The sequence below is a fragment of the Propithecus coquereli genome, unplaced genomic scaffold (assembly GCF_000956105.1).
Source record: "Propithecus coquereli isolate 6110/MARCELLA unplaced genomic scaffold, Pcoq_1.0 Scaffold743, whole genome shotgun sequence".
Classification (NCBI taxonomy): domain Eukaryota; kingdom Metazoa; phylum Chordata; class Mammalia; order Primates; family Indriidae; genus Propithecus; species Propithecus coquereli.
Window position 1 is genome coordinate 312,527 of NW_012153541.1, and position 18,316 is coordinate 330,842.

At 60.0% G+C, this 18,316-nt stretch overlaps 2 protein-coding genes across 3 annotated transcripts in view; one reads left to right on the forward strand and one right to left on the reverse strand.

Moving 5' to 3' along the window:
• The first annotated feature begins 6,083 nt into the window (after positions 1 to 6,083).
• STK25 (serine/threonine kinase 25) lies at positions 6,084 to 16,451 on the forward strand. 2 transcript variants are annotated; one of them, XM_012661943.1, is made up of 12 exons: positions 6,084 to 6,303; positions 6,505 to 6,624; positions 10,917 to 11,147; positions 11,829 to 11,885; positions 12,221 to 12,329; positions 12,987 to 13,144; positions 13,229 to 13,414; positions 13,547 to 13,692; positions 13,931 to 14,045; positions 14,412 to 14,483; positions 15,424 to 15,560; positions 15,815 to 16,451. In XM_012661943.1, the coding sequence occupies exons 2-12, from the start codon at positions 6,595 to 6,597 to the stop codon at positions 15,852 to 15,854; spliced, it is 1,281 nt and encodes a 426-aa protein (XP_012517397.1). In that variant the 5' UTR covers positions 6,084 to 6,303; positions 6,505 to 6,594; the 3' UTR covers positions 15,855 to 16,451. The 2 variants fall into 2 exon arrangements, with proteins under 2 accessions (XP_012517397.1, XP_012517398.1); XM_012661944.1 differs by having other exon boundaries at positions 6,167 to 6,241.
• A 57-nt stretch (positions 16,452 to 16,508) lies between these two features.
• The window catches only part of FARP2 (FERM, RhoGEF and pleckstrin domain protein 2), a 111,192-nt gene continuing 109,384 nt past the window's right edge, over positions 16,509 to 18,316 (reverse strand). Inside the window, exons 25-27 of the mRNA XM_012661941.1 lie at positions 17,859 to 17,966; positions 17,485 to 17,636; positions 16,509 to 17,207 (exon numbers count right to left, since the gene is read on the reverse strand). Coding sequence (XP_012517395.1) covers positions 17,048 to 17,207; positions 17,485 to 17,636; positions 17,859 to 17,966 — 420 coding nt within the window. The 3' untranslated portion in view covers positions 16,509 to 17,047. The remainder of the gene's footprint in view (positions 17,208 to 17,484; positions 17,637 to 17,858; positions 17,967 to 18,316) is intronic.

Consider the following 18,316-nt stretch of genomic DNA (forward strand, 5'->3'; position numbering starts at 1 on the left):
AGCTACTTGGGAGGCTGAGGCAGTAGGATCGCTTGAGCCCAGGAGTTTGAGGTTGCTGTGAGCTAGGCTAACGCCACGGCACTCACTCTAGCCAGGGAAACAGAGTGAGACTCTGTCTCAAAAAAAAAACAACAAAAAAAACAACTCAATTTACAATAGCATCAAAAAGAGCAAAATGCTTCTTTAGGGATAAATTTAACAAAAAAAGTGCAAAACTTGTATACTGAAAACTATAAATTATTGTTGGAGAAAATTAAGGACCTAAATTAACAGAAAGATATCTCATGTTCACGAAACAGAAGACTTAACGTTGTTAAGATGGCAATACTCCCCCAATTGAGCTGCAAATTCAGAGTAATGTCTATCAAAATACTAGGTGCCTTTTTGCAGAAATTCACAAGCTAATATAAAAATTCATATGGAAATGCAAGGGAACAAGAATAGTCAAAACAATCTTTAAAAAGAAGACAGAGGACTCACACTTTCCTGATTTCAGAACTTACTACAAAGCTACAGTGATAAAGACAGTGTGGTACCGGCGGCATAAGGACGGACGTATCGATTAGTGGAATTGAATTCAGAGTCCAGAAATGAATTATGGTCGGTTGACTCTTGACAGGTGTGCCAGGACAATCCAGCTGGGAAAGGATGATGTTTTCAACAAATGATGCCGGGGCAACTGGATATCTACGTGCAGAAGAATGAAGTCGGACCCAGTGAACTCACGATGGATCATGAACCTGAATGTCAGACCTAAAAGTATAAAATGGTTTATTAGAGCTAACACCAAAAGCACAGAGACAAAAGAAAAAGTAGATAAATTAGATTTCATCAAAACTGAAAACCGTAGAGCTTCAGAAGTTTTCAAAGGGCCGGGTGTGGTGGCTCACGCCTACAGTCCCAGCGCTCCGGGAGGCCGGGGCAGGCAGGACAAGGGCAGTGCACCACTCACCCGGCCCTTTTGCCTTTACTCCTAAATGGTATCTCAGAAATTTATAAAATTCTAAGTTAGCGGTTATTTCCTCCCAGCACTTAAATGATGTCACTTCACTGTTTTCTTGCTCCTATAGTTCCTGATGAAATATCTGCCGTCAATCTGATTATTGTTCTTTTATAGATAATCTGGTTTTCTCTCTGCTTATTATATAACATTGTTTCTGTATCCTTGATGTTGTGTAGTTTTACTATGTTGAGTTTGGATGTGGGTTTATTTTTATTTATGCTTTTGGTACGTGGAGGGCATTTTCGATATGAAACATCATGTCTTTCTTCAATGCTGGAAAGTTTCAGTTGGTACTTTTCCAAATGTTGTGAAAAACAAAACATGGCAAGTACAAATGGAAGTAACGGTTTATAAATTGTACCCACTCTTAATTATTGTAGATGCAAATAAACGTGCTGTAGACTTAGAGACTTTAAGTATTCTGTACCCACAAAAGAAAGCGTCTGGACACGCTATCCTCACGCCATAAAAACCTCGGTTTTTGTGATCAGGGCGGCAGTCCATGTTGTCGTATTTGCACTACGTGGTTTATTAATAAAACTGAAAGTGATTCTGACGTTTTCTAAACCTAAAACCTAAGTGGGACTTTTCTTTCTCCTCTCCTCCTTCTAGACGCCATTTTCCTGTATTCTTCCTTACTTGTACATGGTTCAGATGGAAAATCTTTATGTTCTGTTCTGGAATCACACGTAAACCTTTCATGGTCTCTCTGTGGGATAATTCTAAACATTAACAATCCACATGTGGGGTTTACATGATTATGACTAAGACATTATTCCGTGCTGAGCTGCGATAGCTGTGATGACGGTTCCTCACTGTAGCACACCAGACTTTCCAAAGACGGCCTCGACATCCCCTGGCCTCCCCCAGGCCCTTCTCACCGTGTGGTTTGGGGGCTTTCCCCCATTAAGTCTGGGTGGGCAGGTGCTTCACCGTGTTCGTAGAACGCGAGCCCTCCGAATCCCCGCCGTAGACCGAACTGTGCCGCCCACCTCCTCCTTTCCGTACGCGGAAGCCCTAACTCTCGGTGTGACGGTATCTGGGGACGGGGCCTTCAAGGAGGTAAAGGGAAATGAGGTCATGTGGGTGGAGCCCTGACACGACGGGATTAGTGCCCTTACAAGGAGACACCTCTCTGCAGAAGGGCACTGTCCCCCACGTGGGGACAGTGAGAAGGCACCGTCTGCACATCAGGAAGAGGGCCTCACGGGAACCGAATCCACTTGCACTGGATCTTGGACTCCCAGCCTTCAGAACTGTGAGAGGGTTCTCTTGTCAAAGCCACCCAGGCTGGTGTTTGTCACGGCACCCTGAGCAGACTAATGCAACCTCCTCAGCCCCCGCCCACTCCACCGTGCCGTGAGGAAGCTCAAGCAGCCGTGGAGAGGAACTGAGGCCCCTGCATGGGCCCCCAGCCTCAGCCAGCATTGACGTGACAGTCACATGCGTGAGTCACCTTGAAAGTGGATCCTCCGGCCCCTGGATGAGCTGCCCTGACACCACGTGGAGAAGTGAGCTGTCCCCATCAAGATCTGTCCACATTGCAGATTCATGAGCAAAATAATTTATCGTTGTTTTTGGCCACTGAGCTTTGGAGTCATTTGTTATGCAGCAATAGGTAACTGATATTTTTGCCTGTGAACTTTCTGTTTCCCCAAGCACTGCAAATCTGAAAACGTATGCGCTGTATCCTTGCACTCGGCAACCATTCTGTGTTGATAACACTTTACCTCCAAACTTCGGATGTGTTTCTCCACCGTCTCCTAGCACCCGGTGCTGCTAGGGAGAAGTGACGCCCTCTCATGCTCAGTCCTGGAGGAGAGTTTTGTGTTTTCCTTGGGAAACTTTTAGGGTCTTCCACTGGTCTCTGCTCTCCTGCTGTGTTGCACCAACGTGTCCTGCTGCGGGTCCTTCGCCTTTCACCCTGTAGGGCGCTCGGTGCACCCTTTTACCCAGAGTTGAGGACACTGAAACTCCGGGAAATGTAAGATTTTCTTAGTGCTTTCTGCCCCTCTGGAATTCCCATTAGTTTGATACTGGACTTGAACTTCTAAGCTTTTATCTTTTCTTACTTATTTCCTGAGTTCCTTATCTTCCAACTAAACTTTTCTTAAAGCAAGTGATTTTCATCTTCCCTGGTTCTGTGGGTCGACTGGGTCCAGCCGAGAGGCTCCTCACGTAGCTGCAGAGACACAGCAGCTGGTCTGCTGCCGCCCGTGCCTGGCGCGGGGGAGGCTGCGCAGCTCAGGGCCGCTTGTGCGTCTTCACACGCGTCTCTCTCTTAGGTTGGCTTCTTCGAAAGTGAGCATTCCAAGAGCATTTGACTTAAAATAATTTTAATCTATCATAATTTTATCTCCTGAAAGCTTTTTCTTGGGCTGTTTCTTGAATCATCGTTACTGTTTTACGAGTGGAGGATATTCTCCAGTCCCTCTGAACCTAAGACAGGGTTGGATGCTCTTCGTTTCTATTTCCTGTCTCTTCTCAGGTCATCTTTTAAATTTTTGTTCATGTGTTGGAAGTCTTCCCAAATACCTAATGATCCTTAGCAGTCTATTTAAATCTAAGAAAGAGGTGACAGGAAGCTAGTAGGGAGTTTGCGTTCAGGAGTGGGACTTGTCACATGCTGGGCTTTGCTGTAGAAAGACTGGGTAGGAAGCCCATTGTTAGGCCAGCCTAAAGCCAACCCTACAGAGGGGTCTTTTTCTGGAACATTCAATACTCTACAGGTGACTCTCCCATGACTCATATGCTGGGCCACCCTGGCAGCTGTGACATCCGTGTGTGTTTGACGGGATGGAGGGATGGGAGACTCTGTCCCCGTGTCTCCACCAGCCCTCCCCTTGGCCCCTCACCTTTCCAGGGCTCTGTACCCAACAGAGGGAGCTCGAGGCTAAGGCTTCCTGGCCACGCTTCATTGTTACCAAGCTTTGCCTCAGGACATTATGACACTGTCACCTGCTGGCCTAGCCCTTCCTCACCCGCTCCCTACCAGTTACCAGTAGGGAGAGGGGAACCAGCTCAGGTGCCCAATCTATCATTTTAGACCAGTTCTAATCCAGATGGTGCCATGTTGTCCCCTTTCTGGGCTTCATTTCCTCTTCCGTCCAACAAGCAGGTGGCTTAGGTGAGCTACAGTGCTCCAGGGCTTGGCTGACTTAGTCCTGACCCAGGCTGATACAAAGTCCAACCCAGCTTCTCTTGACTACTTAGAGTCTCACCTTTGCCCATGTGACTCACCCGGGTCCTCCGTGGCATAGTACAAACTGGGCGCAGGAGGCCTGGCTTTGCCATTTTCTAATGACTGTGGCCTTTGGTGTGTCCCTCTACCTCTCCGAACCTGTTTCCCCATCAGTAAAATGCATCTAATTACCCCTGCCTGCCTTGGAGGGCTTTTGTAGTCACCGAGTGACGGCATGTGAGGGTGACCTGCCCAGGGCAGCCCAAAATCAGGGTTTAATCATGGGAATGCCCTGTTCCCAGCCAAGGCCAGCCTGTGCCAATAATAGAAACAGTGACTTTCTGAGCGCCTGCCAGGGGACAGGCTCTGCACACACTTCGTCCTTTTCACAACCCACAAGGAAAGTACCATTATCTGTATGTTCCCAAGGAAGAAACTGAGGAACCAGAGAAAAACCAAAATGGCATGGAAATTAAAAACAGAATTGAGGCCAGGCGCAAAGGCTTATGCCTATCATCCTAGCACTTTGGGAGGCTGAGACAGGAGGATCACTTGAGGCTAGGAGCTGGATCGAGACCCCATCTCTACAAAAAATAGAAAAATTAGCCACATGTCATGGTGAGTGCCTGTGGTCTCTGCTACTTGGGAGGCTGAGACAGGAGGATCGCTTGAGCTCAGGAGTTTGAGGTTGTGGTGAGCTATGATCAATGACACCATGGCATTCCAGCCCCGGATGACAGAGTGAGACCCTGTCTCAAACAAAGAAAACAAAAACAAACCCCTCCCCCCTGAACCAAAAACAAAGCAGAATTGAAAAGAAAAATTTTATATAAAAGTTGAAAGATAAAACTGAAGAATAATAGAAGTATAGAACGACAAAAAAAGAAACAGAAAATATGAGAAACAGGATGGGAAGGCTGGAAGGTCAGTGCAGGAAAGGATGTGGAGAAGTTCAAGCAGTTTGGCAAGACAGCGGTGAACAGATAATCAGCGGTGCACAGATGAAGGCTGCAGAATTCTTCCAGGTACTTTAAAGAAGTATAGAGATTTCTGATCACATGAACACCAGAGACGCAGTAGGCATTTATTAATATTCAAGTACATTAAGCGCCTGCATTACCTTCACGCGTTCACATGTTCACTCAACAAACATCAGTGAGTGCCTGCCACGTGCTGGCATGGCAGGGGCACAGCCCTGATTGCAGGAAGCCCCCCTTCTCCTGGGGAGACAGACACACAAAACCAAGCCGTGTGGAGTGTCGGGGCGATGAGATGGGGGCACGGCCTGGGAAGCCGAGCTGCTCGGAGGGCTCAGGGTGGTGCACGAGAAAATACGCACCAGAGCGCAGAAGAGCCGGAGTCCTGTTGAGGGCAGGGAGTGGGGCAGGCGTGCTGGGCCCGCACGGACACCGGACACCGAGGGCCTCAGGTGCGCGCAGAGTGGAGGACGGGCGGGGAGCCCTGCGGTGCCCGCGGAGTCACACCCCTGTCCCTCCTTGACTTCCCTGCGGCCAGCGACACGAGCGTCAGCCCAGGTGGGTCCCAGCACCGTGAGCGCAGGAGCTCTCACTATTGTCCCTTTACAGGTGAGGAAACCGAGGCAGGACAGGCTAACGGGCCGTGCCGGCGGCTTCTCCAAGGCCTGACGGCCCGTACGTGTGACCGGGGCGGGCCCACTGCGGACAGGGGTCACGGCGTGGCCAGACTGGGGGCATCTCGCACCCGAGAGGGGAAGGCTGGGAGGACGCTGCGGGGTCAGGCAGCGCAGCGCCGAGGAGACGCAGGAGACGTCGTCCCAGCCTCTGTGGGAGCCGGGCTCCGCGTCCCGGCGAGCCCCGCGGCGCGCATGCGCGCCATTACTCCGCCCGCCTGCCGCGAGGCCTGCCGGGACTTGTAGTCCAGCGCCGGCGGCGTCCCGCGCGGGGTGGGGCGGGACTCGGTGTCCCAGAGAGCCGCGCGCGGGGCCACGAAGCCGCGTCCGCCCTCGCCGCCGCCGCCGTCGCCGCCGTTCCGCGGGCTGGAAGGCCCGGGCGTCCCCGGGCGAACGGAGGCTGCGGGTGGGAGCCTTCGCGGGCGCTGCGGAGCGGGCCGGGGGAGGCCGGGATGGAGCCCCGCGGAGGTGGGCGCGCTGCCGGGCGGGCCGCGCCGGGGCGGTTGGGGCGGGCCGGGGAGGAAGCGGGCCCGAGGGGCCCGGGCGGCGGGCGCAGGCGGGGGGCGGTGGCGCAGGGGTCGCCCGGGGCCTCCCGTCCCCAGCCCGCCGCCCCGGAGCTCGGCCCCCGGTGGCCGAACGGGCGGCGAGCGGGCCTGCCGTCCCTCACAGTGGACTGACGCGAGCGGGCCGGTTCCGAGCCTCCCGCGGGACCTCGGCGCCTCCCGGGCCGCGGACGGATGGTGCGAGGGCGGCGCGGCCATGGCTCACCTCAGGGGATTCGCCACCCAGGTGAGGCTCGCCGTCCGCCCGCGCGTGCGCGCCCCGAGCCGGCGCGGCCCCGGAGCCAGGGCGGCGCGGGGAAGGTCCGTTTCGCGTCCCCGCCGGCCCGGCGCAGGGCCGCGCTCCCGCGTGCAGGGGCGTGGGGCGAGGGAAGGAGCAGCGGGGCAGGGCGAGGGCCTCGTGCTCGTGGCCTTTTGTGTGGCAGAAACTCACGGGCCTCTGAAAACGGAGCCGCAGGGTGGCCTTCTTTGTGCGAGGTCAGGGAAGGGACGCGAAGGGACACCTTACTCGGGGACAGCGTCGGCCGGACTGGGCCCCTCGGGGGCATCCTGGGGAACCGGGATCTGGCGTCGCAGGGACCGGGCAGGTCAGGTGCACGGGAGCCTGGGCCGTGCGGGGCAGGGGCGGAGGCGGTAGCGGGACCGGAGTGCGTGCGTGCGCTTTCGGCCAGGGGAGGTAGAGAAGCTGCTCTGCAGACCCTGTTTAACCCGGGCTGGGAGCCGCGCCTGGAAGATTCGAGTTAGGAATGTCTGTCTTCTTCGGTTAACTGGCTCTCGTAACAGCCAGCACGGACCACCTTGAAGTCCTGGCCTTGTGTGTTAACCGGCCAGCTCGGCGGGACCGTCTACAGCGGGCCCTGTCGGCGTTTCCCTGGAGCGGGCACCGGCCGCCTGGGCAGGAGGGCGAGGGCAGCCAGCCTCGGCGCTGAGTGGCTCGGCTTTTGTGTTTCAAAGCTAACGTGATCCGAAGGTGGTGGAGAAGGAGAGCAAGCACTCCGGCCGCTAGGTTTTCCTGCCTCCGGACCGGCGGTTTTGCTCTCCTTAATGCCTCGGCTGGGGATGGGCTGGGGGCCCACTGCTGCAAGGTGTCGAACTCACCTCTCAGGACGGAGTAGCCCTGCCTGCTCACTGCTGTGGCCTGAATTCTCGCGAGCTGGGTGTGCCGAAGGGCAGGAAGCACAGCCGTCTGCACGGGGGCAGGAACTGGAGTCAGGGCTCCTTGGAGGAAGCCAGACCAGCCTGGAAACCCGGAACACCGCGTGCAGCTGTTGGGCAGGGCATCCTGGACCAGCTACAGCCACAGATGGGAACTGGGGCTTGCTGACTGACGCTGACTTGAGCTAACAGATTTTTTTTTATTTGTTTTTGACGTTTTGTGTCTGGTGAATTATATGACTAAGGTACTGGGAGAAAAACCTGCCTCCAGCTTGTAAGAACTGCAGGAATAGCTCCTGTGAGTCACAGGATGAGAAATCAGAGCTGTGAGCTGCGCTGTCACTGTGCGTTGACGGTTCTTGGTCTGCTCAGGCCCCAGGGGAGGGAGTGCAGGGATGCTGGGGAAGGGACCCAAAGGTAAGACGTGCCCTTTGCCGTTTAGGGGCCCCTTTGTCCAGCCTGCACCACGAGAGACTCGACTTTGGACAGTATCAGGAAACCCAGTAGGGCTGTTGTTTACGCCTGAGATGTTGCCACGGTGTCCTGTGGCCTTGCCCGGCAGTCCCTTTGTGGGATGATGGGGGTGCTGCCCTGCAGCCTGTGCTCCTGCCGGAGACTTCTCCCTCCGCCTGGCTGGGGTCTTGACTGTCAGAGCCAGTCAAGCAGCATGAGTGATCAGAGCACCTCTGCTGTGCTAAAGAGAAGCCTGAAGCCCCCGGACTGGAAATCCACTTAAATTAACTTCACCAAGGTGGGGTTGTCCTCGCGAGGTCATCGTAGGGTCAGGAGCACAGCAAGAAGGGTTCCTGTCGTACTGTTTCTGCTCAGGCTGACCCACGGTGGTGGGCACCCAAAGAGCTTGGGATTTGGGTCCCACCCTCCCTGCCGAGCCCTGACTCTGGCTTAGGGGTCTGCTGTGTTCTCTTGCTCTGAGGCAGTGGAAGTCTGAGTGCCTGCCTGGGGGTTTCCCTTCTTCGGCTGTCGCGGTGGACCTGGCCTGGCCCCGGGCCCTGTGTGGAGAGCAGCGGGTGGGAGGACGTGTCATCGGCTGAGGCTTGAGGGTTGGGAATGGGGCCCCTGAGAGTAGAAGGGACAGAGGTGCTGGGTGATGCTGCCAGGCCGTGGCCCCGCCTCCCCTAGGCCCTCTCTTAGGCTACCTTAGAAAGCAGAGGACTTTGTCTTTAGAGTGACAGGAAGACATATTCTCAGGACACCAGGCCTGGAGTCACCAAGATGGCCCCTTTGAGGTGTCTCCCGGGGCTGTACCGGGGTGGAGTTGGGGCTGAGGCCAGGCCTGCCGGCTCAAGGTGGGTGGAGAGCCATCCCAGGGTGCCAGGTGAGGTTGGCGGGCTGAGCAAACGGCAGGAGGATCGGGTACGACCGCTGGGCTTGATGGAGGAGGGGCTGGCAGAAGCAGGCTGCTGCTTAGCCCTCATCCGGGATGGGACGGGACGGGCTGGTCCCCCACTGGGAAGTGGAGAAGGTGCCCACGGCAGGAGGTGATGTTTTAATGCAGTCCGCTTGCCAGTCTCGGCCTGTGGGCTGGTGCGCTCGTGACGAGAGGACACGTTGCGGGTTGGCTTTCCCTTCGGGGGTGGGGGGGTTCTGATCTTATCTGTGCCACCGTCCCCACCCTGCAAACAGCTGAGCAGGTGTGACTCCGTTAGGATGGAAGGTCTGCAGGAGGCAGTTGCAGCTCACCTTGGCTAGCGAGGCCTGCGGGACCCCAGGCAGTAGTCCGCGCTCTCCGGCCAAGTCCCTCTGCCTTGGCTTTGCGGGGCCCTAAGCACCCCTTGCTGTGTCCTCCACAAGCTTTAGGACTGGGCTGCCAGCTCTGGTGAGGGAGTGAGAAGGGTCACTTTTGGCTGAACTGGCTGCCTTGTCCTTACCTGGCCGAACCTCTGGGCTCAGCCAGGGCGTGTGGACACTGCAGCCAACCTGCTCTGGCTGCTGCACAGAGGCCGGCCACACCCCCCGGGCCTTGCCAAGCCAGCCTTGTGTGGAAGGATCAGGTGGCCTCCGTTGAGATGCTGCCCTGTCCCCTGCCAGGGCAGGCTCTGCGAGGCTCTCCTCCGAAGTTCCTGTCACCTCGAGGCCTGGCACTCAGAAGGCGGTTGGGCAGCTGCCTGTGTGTTGTCCTCACTCCTGGTCACAAACCCTGGAAAGCAGCTAATTGGCAGTTTCAGATTGAAGCGTAGTCTCTGGCTGGAACGATGTCCAGTTGGCCCCAACCTCTTTGCCTGGCCACGTTACGTTGGCATCAAGACGCTGTCACGGGGGCAGCCTCTTTGTCGGGAAGCACTTCCTGGCGGAGGTGAGACCCAGCAGGGCTTGGAAAACTCTGCCCGTGTCTGGACAGATGTGGGGCTCCTGCCCTCAGCCCTTGCACGGGCCCTGCTCAGGGTGGGCCTGGCGTGTGGTGGCTCGCTCTGCCCTTTGTCACCCTGGGCCTGTGCGGGCCACCCCTGGCATTTCTGAGAACGTGATTGGCCGGTGCTTGGAGTGGGGAGCACGGGGTTCTTGTGGGCGGGGGATGCCCAGGGGCTCTTTCCTGGGGTCGCGCTCCGTTGTTGCCAGAAGCCTGGGAACCTCTCAGCCCTGGTACCCCGAGGCAGCCGTGCTGAGAGGGCTGCCCAGAGTCAGCAGTGTGGGTCAAGGCCCAAGGACACAGCTCCTGCCAGCTTCGTCCTGCCACTGGGGCCCACTGTGCCGTGGCCATGCGCGCCTTCCACGCCCAGTGGCTCAGCCACCTGTCGGCCTTGTTTGTTAAAACTGAGGCCCCTGTGCGACAGCTTTCTGCGTCTGAGAAAGCATCAGTCTCAACTCAGTGCTGGGGTGAGGGTGTGGCTGTCGGGAGAGCTGATTTGGGGGTGAGGGAGGCCCTTTCTAAGGGGTGTGGCTTTCAGGAGTGTGGGAAAACTTGGTTGGCAGAGGCTGGGTTTTTTGTTTGTAATAGAGTTTATTAGAGCAGCTTCAGGTTTATAGAAAAATAAGTTCCTAAACACCCTCCACTCCCAGGGGCATTAGCCTGTTACTGATGTCTTGCGCTGGGGGGCGTGTCGTTAGCAGCTGACGGGACAGTGCCAGTGCTTTGTCATTGCCCGAGGCGCGTGGTGTAAGTCGGGGTTTGCTGAGGCACCCGGAACCCCGGCTTCTTTGGACTCCCTGGGGACGTCCTCCCTTGCGTGGAGAGTTAAGTTCGGGTATTCCGAGCAAAGAGCGGCTCAGCAAGAAACCAGAAGGAGTCGCGTGCACTCCCTGGGCTCCCCTTGCTGTGGGTCGCCCCCACCCCCGCAGGGCAGCCTGTGCTGTCCGGCACCGGTCCTGACCGGGCGCCGCCTGCCCTCTGTCCCGCCCGCTCCGCAGCACTCGCGAGTGGACCCCGAAGAGCTCTTCACCAAGCTCGACCGCATCGGCAAGGGCTCGTTCGGGGAGGTGTACAAGGGCATCGACAACCACACCAAGGAGGTGGTGGCCATCAAGATCATTGACCTGGAGGAGGCTGAGGACGAGATCGAGGACATCCAGCAAGAGATCACCGTGCTCAGCCAGTGCGACAGCCCCTATATCACCCGCTACTTCGGCTCCTACCTGAAGGTGCCTGTGGGGAGGTGGGGGCCTGCTTGCCCTGTGCCAGGCCGTCTCCTGCGTCTCCAGAGGGACACAGTGACGTGCCTGAGGACCCACGGCTGGGCAGGGTGGTGGGGAGGAGCAGGGTGCCACCGGGTGCGAGGGGTCCCTGGTCTGGAAGGGCAAGGGGTCCCTGACAGTTCAGCACGGACTCAGCTTCGTGGCAGAGCAGCAGCCCTGGCAGGCGGGGCGTGAGCGGGTCTGTCAGGGTCGGTCAGCTCTGAGCCGGCTGCAGGGACCCATTCGCCTGCCTGCAGTGCCTCCCGTGGCCGGGGCAGTCTCCGTGGATAGCTGCAAGGCCCTGCTCACAGCACTCGGGGGACCCCTGCAGGTGGAGCCCCAAGCCCCTGCTGGCAGTGGTCACCACAGGGGCCTACCCAGGGCCTGTGGGACTGGGTCAGAAGCCTGGTTTTTGATGGGTATTTATCGGTGAAGTGGACTCAGCCCCCGCCGTGGGTCTATCCACCAAGTGCCCATAGCAGGGGTGTGGCGGGAGGGGAGCCGGGGACAGGCCTGCTGGGCCCCATGTGGCTGAGCCCTGGCTGACTCCTCCCTGCTGGCAGTTGGGAGGGGCTGGCCCGTGACTCCCGTGCCTGGGCACGTCCCCTCCGCTCACTGCTGAGTGCTGATGGGTTTCTCTGGTTCCAGAGCACCAAGCTGTGGATTATCATGGAGTACCTGGGTGGCGGCTCCGCATTGGACCTGGTGAGTTGTCGGCCGCGGCAGTAGACACCTTGCTGTGGGGGTCATGTGACATCCCAGCACTCCCTCAGGCCACCTCTCCTTTGGTGTCTCAGCAGCGTGGGTGTTAGTTAGGAATCACCTGCCAAATGCAAGCTGCTCTTCACAGCTCTGCCTGTTGGTGCTCAAAGGGGTGCTGGTCTGTGCCCCGCAGACGGGCTGAGGAACGCCACTACCCCCACCCCCAGCCGACCTGGCGTCTGCAGCTTAGTTCTGTTTCCAGAGTGGTTCAGGGCACACAGAGCCCCAGGCTTGGGGGTGGGCTGGAGCTGAGGCCGCTGTCCCACCTTCCCGTGCAGCTTAAACCGGGCCCCCTGGAGGAGACCTACATCGCCACCATCCTGCGGGAGATTCTGAAAGGGCTGGATTATCTGCACTCGGAACGCAAGATCCACCGGGACATCAAAGGTCCTGCCCGGGTGGGCACGGCCCCTGTCCTGAGCCCCACTGACCCTGGAACGGCCGGGCCTGTCAGGGCTGAGTGGATGGTGGTGTCTGAGGTCTGGGGTGGGGGAACCCTGCGGCTACCCAGAGTCAGTGGTTCTGTCTTGCCCCGTTTCCCGAAGATGCTGCCCGTAACTGAATTTCCCCACACGCTGCAGAAACCGACTGCACCTAGAGCAGGAAGGGCTCAGACTGAAGCCGTAACTGCTCTTGCCTGGGGTGTCAGGTGTAGGGTTGACGACCCTGCCATGTGCACGTGGGCTGGGTGTCGCCACTGTAGCAGGGATGAGCCTGGCAGAGCAAGGGACTTCTGGCCTGTGTTGGCCGTGCCTGTGGTCAGGGCCACCTCTGCAGGAGCCCGTTAGGGACGTTGCTCTGCTCTTGGGATTGGTGGTAAAAGGCAAAGCAGGGAGCGCACTCCTGGCACTCAGGCTGGGGGGACTCAGTGGCCCTGGGTTCAAGAGTGTCAAGGAAAGCTGAGGTCCCAAAGATAGCCCTACTGGTGTCCCCGGGAGGCAGGTGGACACCACCCTGGCACCTCTCAGGCAGCTGCACGCAGGGCTGCCCAGAGTGGGGCCCCCGGGGAGCGAGGGTGACGCCTGCCTGTCCTGTGTCAAGCAGCTGCCAACGTGCTGCTCTCGGAGCAGGGCGACGTGAAGCTGGCGGACTTTGGGGTGGCCGGGCAGCTCACGGACACGCAGATCAAGAGGAACACCTTCGTGGGCACCCCCTTCTGGATGGCGCCTGAGGTCATCAAGCAGTCGGCCTATGACTTCAAGGTGGGCGCGGCAGGTGGGCAGGTGTGGCGGGGCTGTGGTTGGCTCGGGTGCTGCTGGGCAGCGACAGTCTCTACGTCCGTCCAGGCTGACATCTGGTCCCTGGGGATCACGGCCATCGAGCTGGCCAAGGGGGAGCCTCCGAACTCCGACCTGCACCCCATGCGTGTGCTGTTCCTGATTCCCAAGAACAGCCCGCCGACGCTGGAGGGCCACCACAGCAAGCCCTTCAAGGAGTTCGTGGAGGCCTGCCTCAACAAGGACCCCCGCTTCGTAAGGCCGGGGCCGGGGGAGCGGGGGGTGGGCAGCTCGGTCCCAGGCGTGGCCCGCCGCCCCAGCCTGCCTGCGTCTGCCCTCCTGCGGGCGTGGCTGGGCTGTGCCTCACGACGTGTCTGTCCCCCGCAGCGGCCCACTGCCAAGGAGCTGCTCAAGCACAAGTTCATCACGCGCTACACCAAGAAGACCTCCTTCCTCACGGAGCTCATAGACCGCTACAAGCGCTGGAAGTCTGAGGGGCACGGCGAGGAGTCCAGCTCTGAGGACTCTGACATGTAGGCCTTGCCCGTCCTCGTGACAGCCCTGGGCCACGACGCGGCTGTGGTCCCCACTCCAGAGGCAGGGGTTTGGGCGCCAGGTGTGCGGTCGGGCAGGGCCCACCGTGTGCCCCGGGTTCTGCGGCCTGGCGGAGCCCAGCCCGCGCTCGGGTCTCCCTCCGGGCCGTGAGGCGCCTCAGAAGGGAATGAGGGGCAGGGGGTTCCCAAGGCCCTTGTGACTCGTCATCCTCTTCAGTGACGGCGAGGCTGAGGACGGGGAGCAGGGCCCCATCTGGACGTTCCCCCCCACCATCCGGCCGAGTCCACACAGCAAGCTGCACAAGGGCACGGCCCTGCACGGCTCACAGAAGGTCTGTCCCTGGCCCAGTCCCGGAGGGGACCGTTCCACGCGCGCCAGCCGCATCTCGGCTTCCCCTGGGCTGCAGGGTGGGCCGGGTGCGGGGCCCTTTGCCTGGGCCCAGTTTTGTCCACCGGTGTCCGAGGCCCGGAGTTGCGCTGAGCTTGGGCCAGGTGTGGACACCCTAAACCCCAGCATGTACGGGGAAGGCTGTTCAGAGCCGACTTTGTGGGGAGAACGGACCGGGGTGTGGCTGGGGGTCATGGGCCATGAGGCCCAGGCTGCTTGGTGGTTTCGGAGCCGCCGCTGGGCACGTGTCTCGTCCTTTCGAGGACACCAGAAACCTGCCCCTCACTCAGCCTCGGCTTCCCCTTCGCAGCCCGTGGAGCCCGTCAAGAGGCAGCCGCGGTCCCAGTGCCTGTCCACGCTGGTCCGGCCCGTCTTCGGAGAGGTGAGGTGGGGCTGGGCCTGGGGGGAGGAGGCTGGTGCCCCCCTCGGAGGCGGCACAGGCCCTGCTGGCACTGGGTACAGGCTTCCGTTCAGCCAGCTGGTCTCTTGCGGCTGACGGTGGTTTAGACTTGGGGCAACTTCCTGAGTGAAGGGCCAGACCCTCGGAGTGAACTGTCCTGGCGCCACCCTTTCTGTTCCCTGACCTGCCGAGGTCCTCTGGTGCCCAGGCTGGCTTTGCGTGAGAGCTGGTCTCCTGCCAGTCTTTCCTTAAAGCGCAGACGCACTGGATGGCACCAGTGTGGAGAGGAGGTTTAGTTCTTGGTGTTGGGGTCAGTGCCGGGCAGGGCGGCCGTGTGACCCTGTGTCAGTGTCACCTGGTGGGCATCTCGTGTCATCCCCAGAAACGCCACGCAGATGGGAGCCCCGTGCTGGAGCCGGGGCTTGGGCAGGGGGTCAGGCCAGGTGCCCTCCAGAGGCCTCCGTCTGCCGCAGGGACCAGGCAGCACCTGGAGCCCAGGAAGGGAGCGTGGAGGGTGCTGGTGAGAGGGTGGGTGACCCCAGCCCGCCTGAGGCCCGAGCAGGACGCGGCTGCTTGGGGCCGGATCTAGGCGGCCTGCTGGTGTGGCAGAGCCCAGGGTGCGAGTGGACAGGTCGTGCGGGGCGCTCTGGCGTGTCTGGGTGGCTGTTTTCGGGTCCGGCCGAGCCCGTTCATCCGCTTCTGTGACCCTCAGCTGGGAGGAAGCCATCTGGCCTCCCGAGGACCGAGCCCCAAAGTGCGGTGGGGAGGGGCTCTGGTGACAGGGCCACCAGGGCGGTCGTGGTGCCTCGAGCGATGCCAGTTCGGCTCACGGGTGCGGGCCCTAGCCTGCAGCGTGGCTTCTGACTGGGTGTGCGCCGGCAGAGGAGGCCGTCGGGCCAACAGGCACGCGCTGTCTCTGCAGCTCAGAGAGAAGTACAAGCAGAGCGGCGGGCGCGTGGGGGCGCTGGAGGAGCTGGAGAACGCCTTCAGCCTGGCCGAGGAGGCCTGCCCCGGCATCTCCGACACGCTGATGGTGCACCTGGTGGAGCGTGTACAGAGGTGAGGGCACCCCCTGTGGGGTCTGGGCTGTGCGAGTGAGGTCTGCCCGTTTGGCGTAGCTGACCTCTGCCTGGTGGTTTCCAGGAGCTGCCCGGGTCCTTCCCCACCCCCCGGGTCCTGGCCGTGTAGCTCCTGACACCAGTGTGTCGGGGACCCCTGTGGACCCCCCCCCCCCCAGTGCTGCTTGCCACGGCTGCCACCCGGGCGGCCTGGCTGTGGCAGAGCCAGAGCAGCGACGGGGGCTCCCTCTGCAGGTTTTCACACAGCAGAAACCACCTGACGTCGACCCGCTGAGACTGCTGCTCACAGTGGGGACGGGGCCTGCGTCTTGGTCCTGAGAACTGTGCTGACCCGGGAGGCCTGCGAGCCGTCAGAGCCCGGGCCTCGCGAGCCGGGTCACGGTCCCCTTCCTTGCAGTGTGCTGTCCTACCCGCCCGCTTCCACCTCCCCCTCGCGGCCCATCTGAAGCGATGCCTGACGGCAGAGCCCCCAGAGGACCACGCAGCCATGTGGCCCGGTCTCCTCAGCATCCCTTGGGAGCTGGGCCTGGCCCCTCTGTGGACTGGGGCGCCCCACCAAGGGGCAGAGCAGTGTCGGGGCAGCTCTGCCTCTTTGCCGCGACACTGGGGTGGGGCACGGGGCGGCCCCCAGAGGAGCACCCCAGCCGGGTCCTCCTCACCCCGCCCGCTGTCCTCACGTTGGCCCAAGATGGTCATAGATTTCGCCTTGTGGTGTCAGATCAGGTACTGTGTCTGCTCATGAGTATTTGTGTCATCCAGAATGTTTTGTTTTTTACGAAAAGTGAGCTTGTTTCCTTAAGTATTCTGAGGTTGTTAGTTTTCGTAGAACGTTGAGAGGCCCCGGCCACTTTCAATAAAGACCTGACTTGGAGATGTGCAGGTGTGTGGGGACCCGGGCCAGGCGGGTTCCTGTCCTTGGTCTCCAGCCCGAGTCCGCGTCACAGGCAGAGAAGAGCACACAGGTGGGTGGGGCGATGCGGTTTATTTTTAACCAGACACGCGTGAACAAAGGGGTTGTATGTCTGCTTCCCGTTGGAAGGAACGTGGGGACAATAAATACAGGGACCTCTCCCCCCGCCCAGACTCTCGCTCAGCGGTGACCCACAGGCCAGGCCCCGGGCACTGCCATTTGGTCATCCAGACAGACGGGCCCTCGGCCCTCCCGGGACAGAAGGTGGGGATGTGGAGCCGCCCGCCCCAAGCTTGTTCCAGGCCCATCCCCAGCAGGGCCCTGCTCTGGGGAGGGGAGGACGGGGCGAGCCTGGGCGTGGTCTGACACCCACAGCGCCAAGTTTGAGACCTGCACGTCCTTCCCGGTGTCCTGAGGCCTGTGGGCCTGTACTGGCTCTTGGGAGGGACAGAGCCCCCCCAGTGTCACTGTGAGGCCCACCTGCACTGTCGCGGACCCGACAGGGTGAGGCCGCAGCTGCCTCCTGTCCTCTGGGAGGACTCGGTTCCTTGGCCACCTCACACCCCGAGATTCTGCGGCGTGTCCTCGGTAGGATGAGCTTCGTTCTTCCATCCCCCTGATGGCCCCTGTGGGCTGGAGGAGCGTTGCGCGCACTCCCGGGCGAGGCTCGGGGGCCTCCCAGGGGAGCTGCTGGCCTTCTCGATCACCTCCACCCACCTGGGGGAGAGGCCAGGCGTCAGGACGCCCCACGGTGCTGAGCTGGAGGGCAGGGCACCTTCCGGCCATCAGCCCATAGGCTCGGGCCAAATACGGCCTGAGAACGACCCCAGACGAGGAGCGACGGGGCCACAACCAGGGTCAGTGACAAACCCTGGGAGCGTCACTCAGCCGCTCCGTTCCAGGACCCAGATCTGCCTCCAACTCCAGGAGTGGAGGGAGGAGACTCTGACCTCCTCGGGGCACTGCCGGGACTGGGGCTGCCACCAAAAGTTACCTCTCGAACGTGTACTTGCTCTCGGCCCGGAAGAAGTAGACATGGGACTTGAACTGGAGCTTGAAGACGTGGTCCTTGTGGATGCCGTCGGCCTCCCTCGGGACGCTCACGCTGTAGCCCAGCAGCGGGAGGCTGGCCAGCGGGTAGTCGTCCTGGAAGGGGCACGGGCTCAGGAGGACGAGGCGCAGGCCACCCTGACCAGTGCCGCGAGAGGGCCCCTTGCCGTCCCCAGGCCCCTGGCTCTCCCTGCACGTGGCGCCCACTGCCGTTGCCCACGGGTGGTGCTGGGTGTCCGCGAGGGGGTGGGACACCGAAACACAGGTCAGGAGGGCCGGTGTTCCCCCCGCCCCGCCCCGCCCCGCCCCGCCCCGCACCTGGTGAGTTTTGTAGAAGAACAAACAGAAGTTGGTGAAGACCACCCAGAGCTTCTGCCAGCCGTTGCTGTTCTTGAACTTTCTCAGCAGGTATCCTGAAAGCTGGTTCTGTCAAAAGGGAAAGGACCCCGGCCTCATCCTCCTGGGGCCTCAGGAGAGAGGGTGGGTTTGCCCCAAGATGCCCACCCAGAGGCTTCCCCGGACAGAGGTTCTTTATCAGCACTGTTCATCAATACTTTTTAAATTTCTTTTCCCTGCATGTAATAAAGTCAGTGTCCTGCACACAGTAACCCCAGCCTCCCAGCAGCCAGAGAAGGGAAGATACCTTAAGAGACAGTATGTTGAGCCAAGTCTGGAAGGTTCTGTCAGGTGATGGGGGGGCGAGACCCCCCAGCCCATCCCTGAGCGTGTGGCGCCCACTCCAGCAGGGGCCAGGCCCCCCATGCCCCCGGCCCACA